General features: G+C 38.9%; 1 protein-coding gene across 4 annotated transcripts in view; it reads right to left on the bottom strand.

Annotated features, from left to right (window-relative positions):
* The window catches only part of LOC150076256 (neuroepithelial cell-transforming gene 1 protein-like), a 366,344-nt gene that overhangs the window by 174,076 nt on the left and 173,468 nt on the right, over positions 1-18,800 (bottom strand). For all 4 annotated transcript variants that reach the window (XM_090387565.1, XM_090387562.1, XM_090387563.1 and 1 more), the window contains exon 7: positions 2,388-2,464. In XM_090387565.1, coding sequence (XP_090243691.1) covers positions 2,388-2,464 — 77 coding nt within the window. The remainder of the gene's footprint in view (positions 1-2,387; positions 2,465-18,800) is intronic.

Genomic DNA, 18,800 nt, shown 5'->3' with positions numbered 1-18,800 from the left:
GGCTAACCCGTGTATATATGCGAAGAAACGCTAGCGGCACCTAGCGTTAGACGAATTTTGGTGTATGTATATTTTGCGGGCTACTTACTTCTGTAAGGTCATCCATGTTCTGTATGTTATACTTTGGCATAATATTTTTGCTTAACTTGTATTTTATTTATTCAAAATTTATATTCTAAATTATTTTTTACCACGTGTCCGCGTACACATGTTTTTTGACATACAGAACATGTCAGAAACAGAAGTAAGAGTATTGCTGTTCTTTTTCATAATTTAGGTGGATGACCTCTGAAGAAGACACAGAAATTATGAAAGATACTGCAATGCTATTTCTACTTTGGTCGTTCTTTTCAAAAATCTGCTATTTCTACCTTGGTCGTTCTTTTCAAATTTTGCATTTTTTCAAAATTCGCACTTTGTTTATAACGTTACACTTTCTTTTCCGTTCTTCCCCTTTTATTCAACATACATCGCTCCCAGGGTACACGGTATTTTCATTATTAGCATAAGTTAAATTAAAGATTTACACATAACATTAAAAATAATTTTCTATAAATATATATATATATATATATATATGTATACAGGGTGTCTCAAAAATACACAGCATAACTTCAGGAATGAGTTCCTCATAGGTAGACAATAAAAATATTTTATATTAACATAGTTCCGGAAATGCTTGGTTCCCGAGTTATTAACCGGAATGTCTTATCTCCCCGCAGGTGATTTCCTTCATCACAAGGACTGACTGGTGGTTTTCCATTCCAACCATGTACTCAAATCAGGAGCAAGCGGATATGCACTTTATGTACGGTTTGGCAGACGGCAATACTCTGGAGGCTCGTCGTTTGTATCACGAAAGGTTCCCAGAACGAAGATTTCCAGACACGTTTGAAGGTATCCATCGCCACCTTTGTGAACATGGGGCCTTTACACCTCATGCTGCCAACAGAGGACAACATCCAAAATCTCCTCTACTTCAGGAATCGTAGATCTTGGTTGTCCTCTGTTGGCAGCACGAGGTGTAAAGGTCCCATGTTCACAAAGGCGGCGATGGATACCTTCGAACGGTTTCCTGTCTGGACATCTTTGTTCTGGGAACCTTTCGTGGTACAAACGATGAGCCTCCAGAGCATTGCCGTCCGCCAAACTGTATATAAAGTGCATATTCGCTTGCTCCTGATTTGAGTACATGGTTGGAATGGAAAACCACCAGATTACCAGATTCTGTCAGTACCTTGTGATGAAGGAAATCACCTGCGGGAGATAAGACATTCCGGAACTATGTTGATATAAAATATTGTTATTGTCTACATATGAGAACTCATTCCTGAAGTTATGGCGTGTATTTTTGAGACACCCGTATATATATGTTAATTTTGCTGAAACACTACAAAAAACATGTTGGGCATAAAACAGCAGCATTGATCTCTTAGTCTCTCCCATTTTCCAATTAAAAAGACCATTCATTGTTTTAAATCTCAATCTGTGCATATATTTCTGCTTATTATCTATATAAATATCGATTGATTGATTGATTTGATTGATTCGGTAGTTGTTGGCGCATCGGCTTCTGTGGCCATATTGCACCTCCCAAGGTTTTTGCAGTACTTTGATCCAAGCCCGAGGCGGGAATCGAACCCGACCTTTGGGTTGCCGGGCAGGTACTTTACCCACTCGGCTAGCCCGGTCGGCATATATATATATATATATATATATATATATATATATATATAAATATCATTAAAAAATTTAAAAACTTATATATACTGTATTCTATACTATTGATTACTTCTATTTTCAAGCTTATTTAAAAATTTATTTCAACTTTGGTGGCCTTCAACTTCACAGTGCACAAATTTGAATTCACATATATCTCTTCCCACAGAGTATCAGCCATTTTGAGAGAATATCAGTTTCATATTACTACCTTTTTGCTGTGAAAACAATAATAAATCTTTCAAAAACAAGTAGGATCAGACGGCAGATGTTTATTGACCAAGTGGTAGAGGAAAAAGAAGCTGAAACTTCAAACAAACACGGCACGCTTGCCCAGTACCATTCTTGCCCATGCCATTCTTCCAGCAAAATTCGAATAGTTGCAAAAACAGGGGCAGGGCAACTGACAGATTTTTGCACTCGATTTTATAGAAAAACCATAAGGGAATCACTTCAGAAACTACTGCATTAAGAGTTGGCTCCAATTAGGAAGGTAGAAAAAATTTCAGATTTTTAATTATTGATTAATGCACAAACATTATTTCTGAGGTGCCCTGCCACCACTGCAGGGTTAAAAAGAAAAAGATATTTCAGAAATTTAAAAATTACTCAAAACCACTATACAAATTTGGGCTTATTAACTTATTCAATTACTTTTAACTACTCACCCAATTCAAAAGAACAGACCCAATAAAATTTATTGTCCCGTCTTCTTGCTTCTGATTTTCCAAGTGATTTATTAATTCTGAAAAGTGGAAATATCTAGCAAATCACTCATTTATATCCAATGATAAATACATAATTTTGAATGAGCATTTAGAAGTTTATCATTAAACTTACGAAAACACGTGAGATAATAAATGCAATAATATGATCAAGTTAATTAAAAGATTTTTCTAAGAAATAACAGGTGAAAACATGGGGATAATGCATTTCATGCGTTTCTTAGAAAATCTTGGAAAAAGGTGTTTCTTAGAAAATCTTTCTCTGGGAGATGTGATACCACATCAGGTACAATTAAAATTTCTATTATATCAGACAATGACAAGCACGGTTATTAAATTAAAATTTAATTTAATTTAATTTAAGGCAATGACACGGTTATTAAATTAAAATTTAATAACCGTGCTTGTCATTGTCTGATATAATACCACTACCTTATTTGAAGTCAAAATGGTGCAAATCATCTTAGAAAACCCAACTGCAAAGTTGCAGCTTTTCCTACACCTTCTAACATGCAATGTGAATAATGAATATGACAAACATCACAATCACAGTGGCATTCAATGTGCCTTCCCTTTAAAAAGTACATATTTAAAATACTGTCAAACTAATAAATAACATGGCCATGTTTCAGTTTACTGAACAACATACACTGATGAGCCAAAACATTATGACCAGCGAGTCGTTATGCAAATTGAAGCTTAGTTTGGTTTTTTTTTTTTTTTTAGGAGCATTAGCAACTAAGGCCATATTGCTCTGGGATATGCGGTGGTCATTCCCTGACCTTTCCGCATCCTCCGTATTTGGTGGTGATGGGCTCGAACCCCAGTCTAATCAAGAAGCGTGTACTACGCACTGCTGCTCCTTCCCACCTGGCTACGGAGGCGCCCGCAAATTGAAGCAACTGTAGGTGAACTATGGCAAATGAACGGGTCGGGACACGGTATAAAAACACCTGATACTGAGCTCCGTTAATCAGTGTTACTCTTGTTCTTCAGATGGGAAAGGCAGCGGACTTAAGCGAGTTTGACAAAGACCAGATTGTAATGGCCAGATGACTGGCTCAGAGCAAAACGGAAATGGCACGGCTGGTGGGATGCTCACAGTCAGCCGTGGTTAGTACCTACCGAAAGTGGTCCGAGGAGGGAAAACCCATGAACCACTGGTGAGGTGTTGGATGACCATGGCTCATCAATGCTCAAGGTGAGCGAAGGCTCTCCCGCATGGTACATGGCTACAGAAGGGCGACTTTGATGCAACTCGTTGGTGATTGGAATGCTGGTGACGGGAGTAATGTGTCGCAACACAGTACATCGAACCCTGCTGAAGATGGGGCTGCATAGCTGCAGCCACTCCGAGTGCCCATGCTAACCACGGTTCACCGGCCACAGTGTCTACAATGGGCACGCGAGCATCGAAACTGGACCTTGAGTGATTGGAAGAAGGTCATCTGGTCCAATGAATCACGTTTCCTGTTGCACCAAGTGGACGGCCAGGTATGTATGTGTCATTTACCTGGGAAAGTGTGGATATATACCTGGATGCACCATGGGACAAAAAAAAAAAAAAAAAAAAAAAAACAAGCTGGTGGCGGCAGTGTCATGCTTTGGGCAATGTTCTGCTGGGATACCCTAGGTCCAGTCATCCATGTTCTGGGCACTCTGATGTTTACTACCTACCTAAACATTGGCAAGTGTCCCAAGGGCAGCAGCATTTCCAAAGAATGGGAAGCTAATGCTAGAAAAACAAACTTAAATCTCTCCAGTGGTGTAGGTAGAACACTCAATTTAAACTGTGACTATAGTAAGTTCAGGCACATTATCAAAACTAAAACTGAACTGATCAGGACAACTGACATTGATATAATAACACAAATGAAATATGGTGATACTAAAGAAACAGGGATGATGGGTTTCACTACATGAAATGCATTATCCCCTATTTCTACAACCATGCCAAGTTATCGTGGCATGGTTGTAGGTAATCATGCATTATGCTGCATGCATGCATAACTTCCTATTCTTGCCTATCCTTCCTATAATCTATCTAGTTACCCTATTTATACAACCATGCCACGTTACCTTGGCATGGTTGTAGAAATAGGGAATGATTATTATTTGTATCAGCATATATTAGAGAAAATACTGGGGCAAGAATATTTTATAACTTATCACCCAAAAAACAAATGACATCAATGGGATGACAGTACAGGAACCATTAGCAGGAGGTGATTAGGAAATTCTAAGGTGGATGATGAAGAGAGGCTGCATTTGCTAAAGGCATGGATTTTAATTTCAGGAAAGGGGATTGTGGTAGTTTAATAAGCTACACAGCTTCTCTATCAACTGGACAAGTTAGCACAGGTTGGCTGAATACATTAGAATTATGGAATATCTTTGGAGCAATAGTCACAGAAAGCACAAATGCCTATATAGGCAATACAGAAAATAAAGCAAGAGAAGGACTGATACTTTCAAAAAGCAATTTTTAAAGAAATGAAAAAGATGGCATGGAAAAGTTACTGAGCAATAAATCCTCTAACAGTAACAAACTGATCTGTACGAGTACTACAGAAAACGTCAGGCAAAGGTTGAGAATGAATAATCCTGGCTAAGAGGCCAAAGAACAGGGACAAGGAGTTTTTCATGTATGTGAACACAAAAAGAAAATTAATCAGATTAGACACTTATGTAATGGGAGTGGAAAAGCCATCTAGATTCAGCTCATGTTGCTGATGAACTGAATGGTTACTTCGCATCAATCTTTATAGAGAGAAGGCCCTTCCATAGTGAGGATCAGCTGTGCAACTGAGGCTGAGCAGTATGAAAATAGTAATATTAATATTACTAATTGACTGTTTATTAGAAAAAGTTTGTAGCATAAAGATGGGTAATGCTCCTGGAGTTGATGGCACATACCCAGCAATTTTGAGGGGGGAGAGAGAGAGAGAGAGAGAGAGAGAGAGAGAGAGAGAGAGAGAGAGAGAGAGAGAGAGAGAGAGAGAGAGAGAGAGAGAGAGAGAGTACATAGTATCATTAAGGTTAATTATGAGAGCACCTTTGGACTCTGGAGAGATTCTTTTGGAATGTAGATGCATCACCAGTACATAAAGGCAATTCTCTAAGAGGGAAAGGGATAACTACAAACTGGTCTGTCTGACTTCAGTGTTAGAGAAAATCACGGAAGCTATGATCAAGACTGCAATACACAGACATTTAGTACAGAAACATAATTTTGAATGCTAAACAACATGGTTGCATTAAGGGAAAATCATGTTTAACTAACCTTGTGAGCTATTTTGAAGCAGTTACTTATAACTTGTATGTATGAAATAAGTCCCTGAGGTAATCACAGACATTATCTCAGATATGCCGGACAACCAGTACTTTCTACCTGGGAGTCTAAAACACTGATGGAACTGATATTCGGGTGACACTCACAAGTCAAGTGGACTCAATTTTGGCGAAGTCCAGATGGTCTGCGACAGCCAAATCCCCTGCTTGCACCTTCACGATGGTGGGGGTTAGTAATTCGATGGTGTTAGTAATTCTGGGTATAACCCCCATGCACAAGCACCCTGTGGGTGACCACCCAGGTGTGAACCAATGTAAGCAGGGGCTGAAGTGTGGTGCCCACAACATGGAGGAATGCCGCACCTCTGTGTTACCAGGCAATATTAGATGACCCTCATCAACTGGTGCAATACCCAACACTTTGCTTATTGGAGGCTTGAAGTGGAACCCATGTTTAGTCTCCAGAGCTAAGTTCCAGTCAACCCTTCCCCATCTCTTCCAACATGCAGTATGACTGATGACCTTTGAGGTTAGGATGGACATCATGGCGAGATCCAATCTTCCCTGCATTTTGAGAGTACAGCTCTAAAACAGTGTTCGCAGGCTGGCCACTAGTTAGTACAATGGACCGAACCTACTGTTAACTCTTTAGAAGGCTTCTGGATCAGCTACTATATAACCTTGCTACCTCTACTCTACTAGACAGTGATTGGAGGGAGTCCGAGTAGTGTGTATGCAGGGGCATTGTTGAGGCCACGTTATGTCAAGGATCTGGGTATATTCTTCCCTTGTGTATGGCATATCCAAAAATTTCATTACTTCATACAGCATGCCCCCCACTTTTCTTACTAATGAATACACCTTCCATCATGCAGTATGACTGATGACTTTTGAGGTTATGATGAACATCGTGGCGAGATCCAATATTCCTTACATTTCGAGGGTACGGCTCTAAAACGGTGTTCACAGGCCGGCCGCTAGTTAGTACACCGGACCGAGCCTATCAGTAACTCTCTAGGAGACTTCCGGATCAGCTAGTGTATAATCTTGCTACCTCTACTCTGCCAGACAGTGACTGGAGGGAGTCCGAGTAGAGTGTATGCGGGGAGCATTGTAGAGGCCACGTTATGTGAAGGATCTGGGGATATTCTTACCATGTGTACACCATATCCAAAAATTTCATTACTTCATACAGCATGTCCCACCCACGTTTTCTTACTATTGAATACACCATGAATTGTCAAACTAATAGAGCAAGCTTATCTGCGAAAAGATCTAAACCTCCCAAGCACTTTCTAATTCATTTCACAAATATACATAATCTAAATGATGTCCATTTCCACTTGCAGTCTGCTAAACCCCATGTACTTTTTCTGACAGAATCTCAGTTATCGGTTGATTCAACTACTGCTCATCTCAGTTGTCCAAATTATTCGCTGTATGATTCTTTTTGCCTCAAAGGTGGTACTTGTGCATATGTCCGTTCTGATATTCCCAGTCAGAGACTTGGCAATTTGGAATCTCTTCTCTTTGATCTTCTTTGGCTTAAAATCTCTCTACCTCACTGTGTCAAATTCATCTGTTGTCTCTACTGTTCTCCCAACTCCACTAATCACTTGGAGCTCTTTGACTTCCTCTCTATGCAACTTGACTTTCTCCAGTCCAACTTTCCTAACAGTGAGGTAATTTTCGTTGGTGATTTTAATGTTCACAACACCAGCTGGCTTCCGTTTTCTAGTCACACCGACCCAGCTGGTCGAGATGCTGAGGCTTTTGCGATTACTAATGACCTTGCACAGATTGTTCATTTACCTACAAGTATACCAGACAATCCTAATCATACAGCCAACAAGCTTGATCTTTTTCTCACAAACAACCCTTCTAAGTACACGGTCGAAGTGAGAGGTCCTTCAGGCACTTCAGATCACAACTTGGTGATTGTCTCTTCTCCAATGGAACCGTTATCTCTTTCCCAACCTCGTGTTCTTTGGCATTACAAGAATGCAAAATGGGATGACCAGCGAGACTTCTTTTCTTCTTTTCCTTGGTCAGATTACTGTTTCAAAAGTTCTGATGTCAACATTTGCTCAGATCGTGTCAGTAAAATTATTCTTGCAGGAATGGAATCCTTTATCCCACACTCCACTTTAAAATCTCGTCCTTTATCTAAACCTTGGTTTTCCAATAAATGTGCTAAGGCTGTTCAAGAGAAGAATGTTGCATATCGTAATTGGCTTGTTTCTAATTCTTCAGTTTCATTTTCTGCCTACACCAAAGCTCGTAACAATTGTAAAGCAGTTATTAACCAGTACAAACTAGAGTTTGAATAGGCTAAGAGTAGAAAACTTGCTTCTTGCCCCAATGGTAGCCGAGCATTCTGGTCTCTTGCCAAAGCTATTGGTCGCAACTTTTGCCCATCTCTGCTCCCACCTCTGTCCAAACCAGATGGTGGTTGTTGTTGTTTGGTTTTTAGGAGCATTAGCAACTAAGGCCATATTGCTCTGTGAATATGCGGTGGTCATTCCTGACCTTTCCGCATCCTCCGTATTTGGTGGTGATGGGCTCGAACCCAGTCTAATCAAGAAGCGTGTGTTACGCACTGTTGCTGCTCCTTCCCACCTGGCTACGGAGGTGCCAAAACCAGATGGTTCTGTTGTCACTTCAGCAGAGGATAAATCTGACCTGCTAGCATCCCATTTTTATTCAAATCATGTATTAATGATCTTGGTAAAACACCTCGCACTATTCTCAACACGCTCCATTCAATGCCTCCTGTGGTCTTCCGTCAAAGGGATATCAAAATGATTTTGACAAATCTTGATGCTAAGAAAGCTCCATGTCCTGATGGTATTTCTGCACTTATTCTCAAAACCTGGCCTCCTGAACTTACTCCTGTTCTTTGCCACCTTTTTCCACTTTCTTATACCAAAGGTGTTTTTCCTTCTGCTTGGAAATTTGCTCATATGCAGCCAGTTCCTAAAAAGGGTGACAAATCCCTCCCATCCAATTATCGTCCCATTGCAATTACTTCTACTTTTTCTAAAGTAATGGAGAAATCAATAACCTCCAACTCTTGAACTACCTAGAAACCTTCCATCTGATCAATGATCACCAGTATGGATTCCGTCAGTGTCGATCCACTGGTGATATTCTGGCTTATGGTCCCCATTTATGGACAAATTCGATGGAAAAGTTTGGTGAAACACAAGCAGTTTCTGTTGACACCTCAAAGGCTTTCGATCATGTTTGGCATAAAGGTCTTCTAAACAAGCTTCCAACTTATGGTTTTCCAACTGTTTTTTGTAATTGATTATCCAGTTTTCTCTCTGATTTCTCACTGCGGGTGATGGTTGATGGCTCTGTCTTCTAACTTCTCCACTAATGCTGGTGTCCCCCAAGGTTCAGTTTTTAGTCCTACTCTTTTCCTCTTGTATTAATGACCTTCTTACATTGACTGGAAATCCTATCCTATCCATACCTGCACTGCACTGCACGAGTGCAATTTTGAAATCTTGTACCATCTCCATATATAACAACAACAACATTGTGTTGGACAAGATTCTGCAGCTCTGGCAAATGCTATGTTTTCAGTTATATTTAGTCATTTTATTGACTTAATTGTTATATTAAATAATTTTCTATAGATTTTACCGTTCATAACCTGCTGACATTGTTATAAGATACGGAATAGCGTAACCTATATCCTGAGCTAGACAGCATAAGGTTTAACGTAAAACTAAATAGCGAAACATGCAGCACTGTATTAGAAATCTGATAGCTTAGTATAGTATAATATAGTATTAACAATTAATCAGTAAAATTTATTAATCTTATTAAATTTCATTGTTAATTAAATTGTACTTAAACAGAATTATGACTCAGGCTAGAGCAGCAAAACAATGATCACAGAACAGCCAGAGTGCTGTGGCTCGTGGGAGAACCGAAAGGTGCAAATCTCCAATGCATCATAGCTTAAAACAATGTGCGAAATGTGAAATGTTTGCAGACATGTCTAGAACAGGAAATTATCTAGCTAAGGAGAATGTCTTTGTGTGTGCCTAGGTACAGAGACTGTGAGGAACTTAGGTGCCAACTCGGCGTTCTGATGGGTATCTATGAGAATTTGTGGCGTAGGGTAGGTGCCCCTCGCGGAAATTAATATAAGGGGTCCATCAAAATATCAGCTTCCCAACTCAATGCCAGAGCTCACTCCTGTGCATCAGGCAACACAATGGCAATCTCCAAGGCAGAATGAGCTGGTCCCACAGGAACTAATTATTGTTGGTGACTATACTGTCAGGGAGATTGGGAATATATTATGTAAAAAGGATAGGTGGATTAGAACCTCAGATCACAACCTCAGGGTATGTCTGCAGGGGCAAAAGTTGATGATGTTGATATTATCTTTTAAGAGCAGAGGATATTATCTTTTAAGAGCAGAAAAGGTGAAACTGTTGAACACGTTGGCACTAATGACATTAAGTGTAGGAGATCTACAGATTTACTTAGCAAGTACAGGTCAATGTTGAAATAAAGTTGCGAGCTAGGGTTGAATTTAAAAGTGTCTGCAATCCTGGGGAGACTGTGCAAGGCTCAGGCAGTAAAATTTTTTTCATGTGGTTTGTGCTTGCTAACAAGAGCGACAGCTTCTACAGGGATCGGCTACACTTAAATAGAAAGGGTGCAAGAATATTTGCTGATGCTATCGAGGCAGCGTTAAGTGGGTTGGAAAACTGCTAGCTTGGGAGAGATTCACAGACTAAAATATTAACGGTAGCCACAGGCAGAGGCGAAAGTGATTCTTGTGCTGCTTCTATTGTAATGAGAAGCAGACTAGAGAGCAAGTTGCTGGGGATTTCAAGAGATGCTGGGAGTCATCATGGAACAAGTAAATACATGGGCTCTGTTCGGGTACGTACACCAATGCTAGAAGTATAGTAAATAAATTTGAAGTGCTGATCAAGGCATCAAAGGCAGATATTGTTGGGATATCAGAAAGATGGTGTCACACAGATATAAGCAGTGCAGAAATGGAATTTAGGGGGTACAATGTGTACAGAAAGGATAGGAAGGGAGGAGGGGTTATGCTGTTAGTTAACAAACACAAAATATAAGGAAGTGCATCCAGTTGACATGGGTAGACAGTGCAATGTTGAGTCAGTTTGGTGTGACATAAACAGTGGGAAAGGGAAAATTAGATTAGGAGTGTATTATAGCCCTAATGACTCTGATGAGTACAACAAACAACTGTGCCAAGAAATAGAGTGGGCCAGTAAATCAGAATGTTTTGTATTGGGGGATTTCAACTTTCCAGATATTTGTGGATTTATTGGAGGATTGTTTTCTACAGCAACTTATTTGAGGGAGTAATAGTCATTGATTATCAGCAGTGATTATTCATTTACAGATAAAGGAACCACTGTGTGACAGTGATCACAGTCTACTGACGTGGGAATTACTTAAAGACGTAACTACCATCAAGGGTAAAGGGAAGGGTTTTTGCTTTCGTAAATGTGACTACAGTAGTTTCAGGCAGTTTTTAAATTCCATACGGTGGGATCAACGGATGGTGTTAAAAAGAGTGAATTCTAAATGGGAAGCCTTTAAGGAATTAATCTTGGAAGCTACTAGGCTTTTAATACCAACTATGAAATACTATTCAAGATTTAGCCCTAAATGGATGTCAGAGGAACTAATCAGACTCGTAGCAGAGAAGAAAAATCCATGGTACATATAAATTGTCAGGTGGTATATAAGTCTATGGAAGACATATGCTAGTCTGTAATCAAGTCAAAAAGGAGATTAGGCAAGTGAATGCTGATTGCGAGCAATCCTTGGAAAAGGATGCAAAGAAAAACAACAAAGACTTTTTTACTTATGTAAACTCTAGAAGGAAGGGGATGAACCACATTGTCCCACTTGACGTTGATGGTTTGACTGTTGATGATCCTGCTAAGACAGCTGACAAGCTAAATGAGTATTTTGCATCTACATTCACACATGAGGAATTCTGTAAGAAAAGGGAAAACAGAAGTTTACTAAACTCTAACAGGGAGTTAAATGATTTTGTAATAACGGAGAGCAAAGTGGAGGAGAAATTTTAAGTTAAGCATAAAAAAGGCCATTGGGGCAGATGGAATCTATACAGTTATATTGAAGGAGGCAGCAAGGGAAGTAAGCAAACTTTCAGTCATAATTATGAGAGCATCCTTAGATTCAGGGCAGGTCCTCTCGGACTGGAGATGTGCAAATGTATCCCCAATTCACAAAGGAGGTTCAAAGGGTGACGCAAATAATTATAGACCTGTTAGTTTAACTTCTGTTCCAGGGAAAATAATGGAGTCACTGATTAAAGAAATGATTCAGGATCACCAAGACAAGACTGCAGTAATAGTTCAGACGTAGCATGTATTTGTTAAAGGGAAGGGTTTTTTTTTTTTTTTTTTGTTAGCTTTTGGCACATCAGCTTCTGTGGCTATATTGAACATCCCAAGGTTTTTGCATTTTCTAATCTGATCCAAGACCGAAGCGGGATTTGAACCTGCGACCTTTGGGTTGCAAAACCAGGCACTTTACCCACCCGGCTAGCCCGGTCGGCGGAAGTCTTCTGTAACCAATTAGATTGTATACTGTGATGTGGTCACAAAGGAACTGGATGCAAAAAATAATTTTGATATCATATACTTGGATTTCAGGAAAGCTTTTGACTGTTGCACATGGAAGACTGACGTAGAAATTGGAGTGGTATGGCATTAATTGCAAGTTGCTGCAATTGATAAAGGATCGTGAGACGGCAGAGAGTGATAATAAATGGGCACTACTCTACGTGGACTAATGTAGTAGTAGTGGCATGTGATGCAAGAAAGCAAATGTATGAGCTTATGCAGCATCAGCCAAAAAAAAAAAAAAAAAAAAAAAATCCACACCATTCTCTCCAAATGCCTGTCCAGTTCCTCCTTAAATTTATTCAACCTATCAACTTCCACAACGACAGATGGAAGTTTGTTCCAGCAATTAACCACCCGCTGGCTAAAGGCAAATTTCCGCACATCTATTCTACATCTGTCTTTTCTTAATTTGAATTTATGCCTCCTTAGGTTCGTAATCTAAACAAGTGGAAGGATCCCATCAGAATTCAGCGTGCTGAACCCATTCAAGGCCTTATACACCTCAATCAGATCACCGCACAGGTGCCTAGTCTCCAGCCACTGCAATTTGCAGAACTTAAGCCTCTCTTGGTAAGAGGATCCCTTCATTCCCCTCACCAATCTTGTTGCCCTTCTCTGTACACGCTCAAGCAAATCTACATCCTTCCTAAAATGAGGCCTGCAGACCTGTACACAGTACTCAAGGCGTGGCCTGACCATTGCCTTATACAGAGGGATAATCACCTCCTTTTCCCTGCTAGCAAAATTCCTATATATCATTGACAAAACCCCATGACCTGCCCTGGCAGCCTGTCTGCATTGCTCAGAGAACTTCATATCTGACTGCACAATTACTCCCAGGTCTTTTTCATTTTCCACCACCTTAAGTGTAGTACCACACAGTTGGTACGTTTCTCTGGGGTTACTTCTACCCATATGCAGTACTTTGCATTTGTCAAGGTTAAACTTCAGTTGCCATTTCTTAGCCCATCTGCCCAAATTATCTAGATCCTGTTGCATAGCACACTGCCATTACTGTCATTAACAACCCTGCCAACCTTTGTATCATCTGCAAACTTCGACATTAAGCCTGATATACCTTCATCAATATCATTGATAAATATACAAAACAACAGTGGACCTAACACCGAACCCTGTGGGACACCACTAATAACATTAGTCCAAGAAGAGCAGCACCCATTGATTACCACCCTCTGTCTTCTCGCACTTAACCATCCTTTTATCCATTGTAGCAACTTACCCTTAATACCATTCTGCTCCAATTTGTATTAGTGGAGTGCCCCAGGTTTTGGTGCTGTGCCCATCGTTGCTTTGTATATTTATTAATGATATCAATGAAGGTATATCAGAATTAATGTCCAAGTTTGCAGATGATACAAAGGTTGGCAGGGTTGTTAATGACAGTAAAGACAGCATGCTACTGCAACAGGATCTAGAAAAGTTAGGTGGATGGGCTGAGAAGTGTCAACCGAAGTTTAATATTGACAAATACAAAGTACTGCATATGGGTAGTAGTAACCCAAGAGAAACGTACCAACTGAGGGAGGTGGAAAATGAAAAAGATCTGGGTGTAATTGTACAGTCGGATATGAGGTTCACTGAGCAGTGCAGACAGACTGTCAGAGCAGGTCATGGAATTTTGTCAATGATATACGGGAATTTTGCTAGCAGGGATAAGGGGTGATTATCCCTTTGTATAAGGCAATGGTCAGGCCACACCTTGAGTACTGTGTACAGGTCTGAAGGCCTCATTTTAGGAAGGATGCAAAGTTGCCAGAACAAATACAAAAAAGGGCAACAAGATTGGCGAGAGGAACAAATGGGTGCTCTTACCCAGAAAGGCTTAAGTTCTGCAAGTTGCAGCATCTGGATAATAGGCACCTGCAAGGTGATATGATTGAGGTGTATAAGGTCTTGAATGGTTTGAGTAGGCTCAATGCTGAAGGGGTTCTTCAGCTTCCTCAGATTATGAACCTGAGGAAAGGTTCATAATGAATTTGAGGAAAGATGGCTGCAGAATAGATGTGCAGAAGTTTGCCTTTAGCCAGCGGGTAGTTGATTGCTGGAACAAACTTCCATCTGTTATTGTGGAAGTTGATAGTTTAAATAAATTTAAGGCTGAACTAGACAAACATTTGGAGTGACCAGATGGGTGAAATGGGAGGGTTTTTTTTTTTTTTTTCTATTTTTTTTTTTCCCTTTCTTATTTTTTGGCTGATGCTGTATAAACTTGCTTTCTTGCATCATATGCCTCAACTAATGCTATTGCTAACATCATTGCTGCAGTGGTTGCATTTTTTGGAGGCCCAGAAATGCAACCACTGCAGCAATGATGCAGGAGAAAACTTTCTTCGTAGCTGGAATCAATGTGTTGTAGCCATGGTGATGAAAGTGTACTGACTCCAAAATGGACTATGTTGAAAAGTAATATATTACCATACTCCCCAAATACCCTTCATACTCAGACCACGAACGTTTTTTGCATGCCCCTCATAAATCTACAATTTATCAAATTTATTCCGAGTCATACATTGTTGTGCATGTTTTGATTCGATGTTCATGACATGTTGTCTCTATGCCCTCATTTCCCAGTTATGGACAAGGAAGGAGGGCCTTACTAATTTATTGAGAGCAGAATGGTATTTTGGCTTGCATTTCTAGACTCTATGGACAATACAGAGTCTAGAAATATTTTATTTGAAGATTTTATGCAAGTGCATTTTTGTCAGTTTTTGCAAAGCAATGGAAATACAGTTGGAAATGAGAAATGCAAGAAGGGGATACAAATTGCATCGTAAGCCTTAGTTAAGTTTAAATTTAGTTTAGTTTTAAAAAAAAAAAAATCTGCTCACATATGAAGTTCATGACATCGTTTGATTGAGAATAGCTATCAGATATGATTAACAGCAACCAATTAAACACATATAGAACATGGAGGCACCTCTGTAGCCAGGTGGGCAGAAGCAGCAGTGCGTAGCACACACTTTTTGATTAGACCGGGGTTCGAGCCCGTGATCACACGGGCTCGAACCCCGTATGGAAACCCAAATATGGAAAGGTCAGGGAATGACCACCACATATCCCAGGAGCAATATGGCCTTAGTTGCTAATGCTCCTAAAAACCAAATAACAACAACAACAACATAGAACATGGAATGTAATTATCATGAAATATCCAGGAAAATATTCCATGATGCTCAGTAGAATGAAGAGAATGCGATTCCTACTGATGAGCACAGTAGTGATTTGAAAAGTGCTTGTGAGTGAGCAACATAACTAAACTTCAAGATGATATTATTTGGTGGTCTGCTGATGGAAAAAAAAAAAAAGAAAAGAAAAAAAAAAAAGAAAAAAAAAAAAAAAAAAGGATAATGAGCTTTCATACCCCAGAAACAGGAATAAAATGTGTAACCATATTGTGAGGTATCTCTTTCAGCCACTGGTAAAAATTGGCAAGTGTGATTTCTGATCCTGTGATACTTACCAGTAGGTGATATGACTAAGCTGATGAGTAAGATGTTTATATTATCATCTGCAGAGTCACACACACACACAAAAAAAAACTTTAATGGCAGACAATTTTTTTTTCATTTCAGAAATGTACACATACACAGGCAATGGTTCATTTTTCATTCATTGGTAGAATGCATCCAGGTCTTCAGCATAAAATTTAATCACATATTGTAACAACCAATAGAATTATAGGTCGAACTTACAGACTGACAGATGGCCAAAGCAAATAATAAACTGACTGACAGGTAGGCATAAAAGAACATGCTAAACTGAATAATTGGTGATTTAGACAAACAAGAATATAGCAAAAAAGCCAGTTGCCAATAGAGTTTTTGTATTATTTATTTATCTGTTTATTACAAATCACCCAGGTACAGTCATAAAGGCTAGGAGAGATGGATCATAAATAATCACAATTTCTTGTTTATACCATTTTATACTTGAGGATAATTTTCAAATGAATGTTTACAATTCTTTCTTTCAGTACATGTTTACAAAAGACAGACTTACAGCTGTTTCTTTCCTTCTACATCACAGTCCTGATATTGCTCCTGTTTACTTCTGTGATTTTTATGTTTCCTATAATTCCTTTACTTTTAAATGAATTAATTTAAACTTAATTTTACTTTAGAGCAACAACATTAAAACTTAACACAAACTATCAAAACAGCATTAAAACAAATTATTTATCTTCTGCATTATTAAGTTTTTTTTGTTTATTTACAGAGTTCTTTTCTTAGTCAAGATAATGATTATTAGCTTTAGTTATCATTTAAACCTTTGAAAGTTCTACAAACTTAGCATCAACATTTTTTTTTTTTAAACATCTCACAGATAATGTCTGAAGTACATTTGGTCCATCTCAATACCTAGTTTTAACTTCATAATCACTTTCCTGAGATTGCAACCTCCAGATGATCATTCAAGATCTTTTGAGTCTCAGAAAGTTCTGCATAACTTTGTATGCTTCTTTAAATATATCCTTTCTATACTGTTTATCTGCATTAAATTTTCTGAGACTAACTGTAAACTGGTTTACTAAACCACGCATGTTTTCTGGAAACATTCTCAAAAGGGCATTCATTCCTTTAAATTCTGTCCTAGTTTATTTATTTTTTCTTCTGTTTTGTTCTCTAGACATCTGATTCTCCATTAGCTGTCATATGCCACTAAGGTATGGTGCATCAATTTGACTATTACCAAGTTTTGCAAGGGTTGTTGTTATTGTTATTTGGTTTTTAGGAGCATTAGCAACTAAGGCCATATTGCTCCGGGGATATGCGGTGGTCATTCCCTGACCTTTCTGCATCCTCCATATTTGGTGGCTCACAGGCTCGAACCCCTGTCTAATCAAGAAGCGTGATAGATAGATAGCGCATTGCTGCTCCTACCCACCTGGCTATGGAGGCACCTTTGCAAGGGTAATTCGCTTTATTTCTTGTAACATATGTTTCTGGGACTTAAATTAAGGTTAATGAACAACATTGATCTTGATCTTCTGTTCGGTTTGTGCATCACTTTTTCAGCCATTTCAATAGCCAGTATTCTGCTACCAAGATTTTCTGAATTTGTTTAGGTGGGGCCGATGACCATATAACTGCATATGCAGCAACTGGGTAAGGCACCTCTCCATGTATGCAATTATCAACTGAGGCTTCATCAGACTTGTCACTTCTTGTTTGATAGCCCACCAGGCTTTGTATAACTTTTTCTTTAATTGCTCTATATGTTTGTTGAAAGAAAGTTGAGTCTCATGTAAGGGCTAAATCCTTATGGTGGGAATCCTCTTACCAAGTTCTCCATTGATTGTTACTTGGAAAATAGTTGGCTTCTTAATTTGTGTAAATGTTATTTGTGCCTCTTTCTGTGTGTTGATTATTAGATTTCATTCTCTTAGGTAGGTTTCCACACTTTTGAATGTTTGGTTTGTCTTCTCCTGATGTCTTCTAATCTGTATGTTTATCTGAATATATAAAAACTTGAAGATTGTATGCATGTGTAAAATATGACAGTTGTAGAATAGATGTGCGGAAGTTTGCCTTTAGCCAGTGGGTGATTGATTGCTGTAACAAACTTCCATCTGTCGTTGTAGTTGACAGCTTAAAGAAATTCGAGGCAGAACTAGACAAACATTTGGAGCGAATGGATGGGTGAAATAGGAAGTTTTTTTTTTTTTTTCAGCTGATGCTGTATAAGCTTGCTTTCTTGCATCATATGCCTCTACTAATGCTAATACACAACAACGTTATCATATTCACTTAAGAGATGCTCAAATGAACCCATAAAAAGGAGAGTGGAGAGAATGCCTCCTTGGATTCAATTCCTCGTTGACATGACCTTCAAGCAGATTCCCATCAATATGAAAATATTCTCTAAGAATTTGCCTGATGATGACCATATTAACATTGTCATAAGCTGAGGACACATCCAGAAACATCACATACAACTGTGTGTTGTTACTGAATGCTGTCCGGATCACTTTAAATGATAGAGGGCTAATTCGTAGTTATGGATCAAACCAGAGCTATTCTGGAATCCATCAATATAAATAAAGAACTCATTAAAGTCATAAATAGGCTGTTAAATAAGCAAACCACAGGACCAGACAATACACCATTATTTATCATTAAGATCTGTAATCCATTCATTATAGATATATTATTACATATATTGTTCTCTGTTAATTGCCCTATGCCACTAAGGTTTGGTGCATCAATTTGACTGTTAAGTTTTGCAAGAGCAATTAGCTTTATTGGATTGAATTCACAGTCACGCTCATACGAAAAATCAAACATCCAAAAGTAATAAAAGATATCAAATCATTATCAATCAGCAATTCCTTGCCAAAAATATTGACAAAAGCAATAAAGTCAGCACTCAGTTC

Source organism: Mastigoproctus giganteus, chromosome 13 (genome assembly GCF_048544385.1).
Source record: "Mastigoproctus giganteus isolate SK-2022 chromosome 13, ASM4854438v1, whole genome shotgun sequence".
Classification (NCBI taxonomy): Eukaryota; Metazoa; Arthropoda; class Arachnida; order Uropygi; family Thelyphonidae; genus Mastigoproctus; species Mastigoproctus giganteus.
This window is presented reverse-complemented; position numbering and strand designations above follow the sequence as displayed.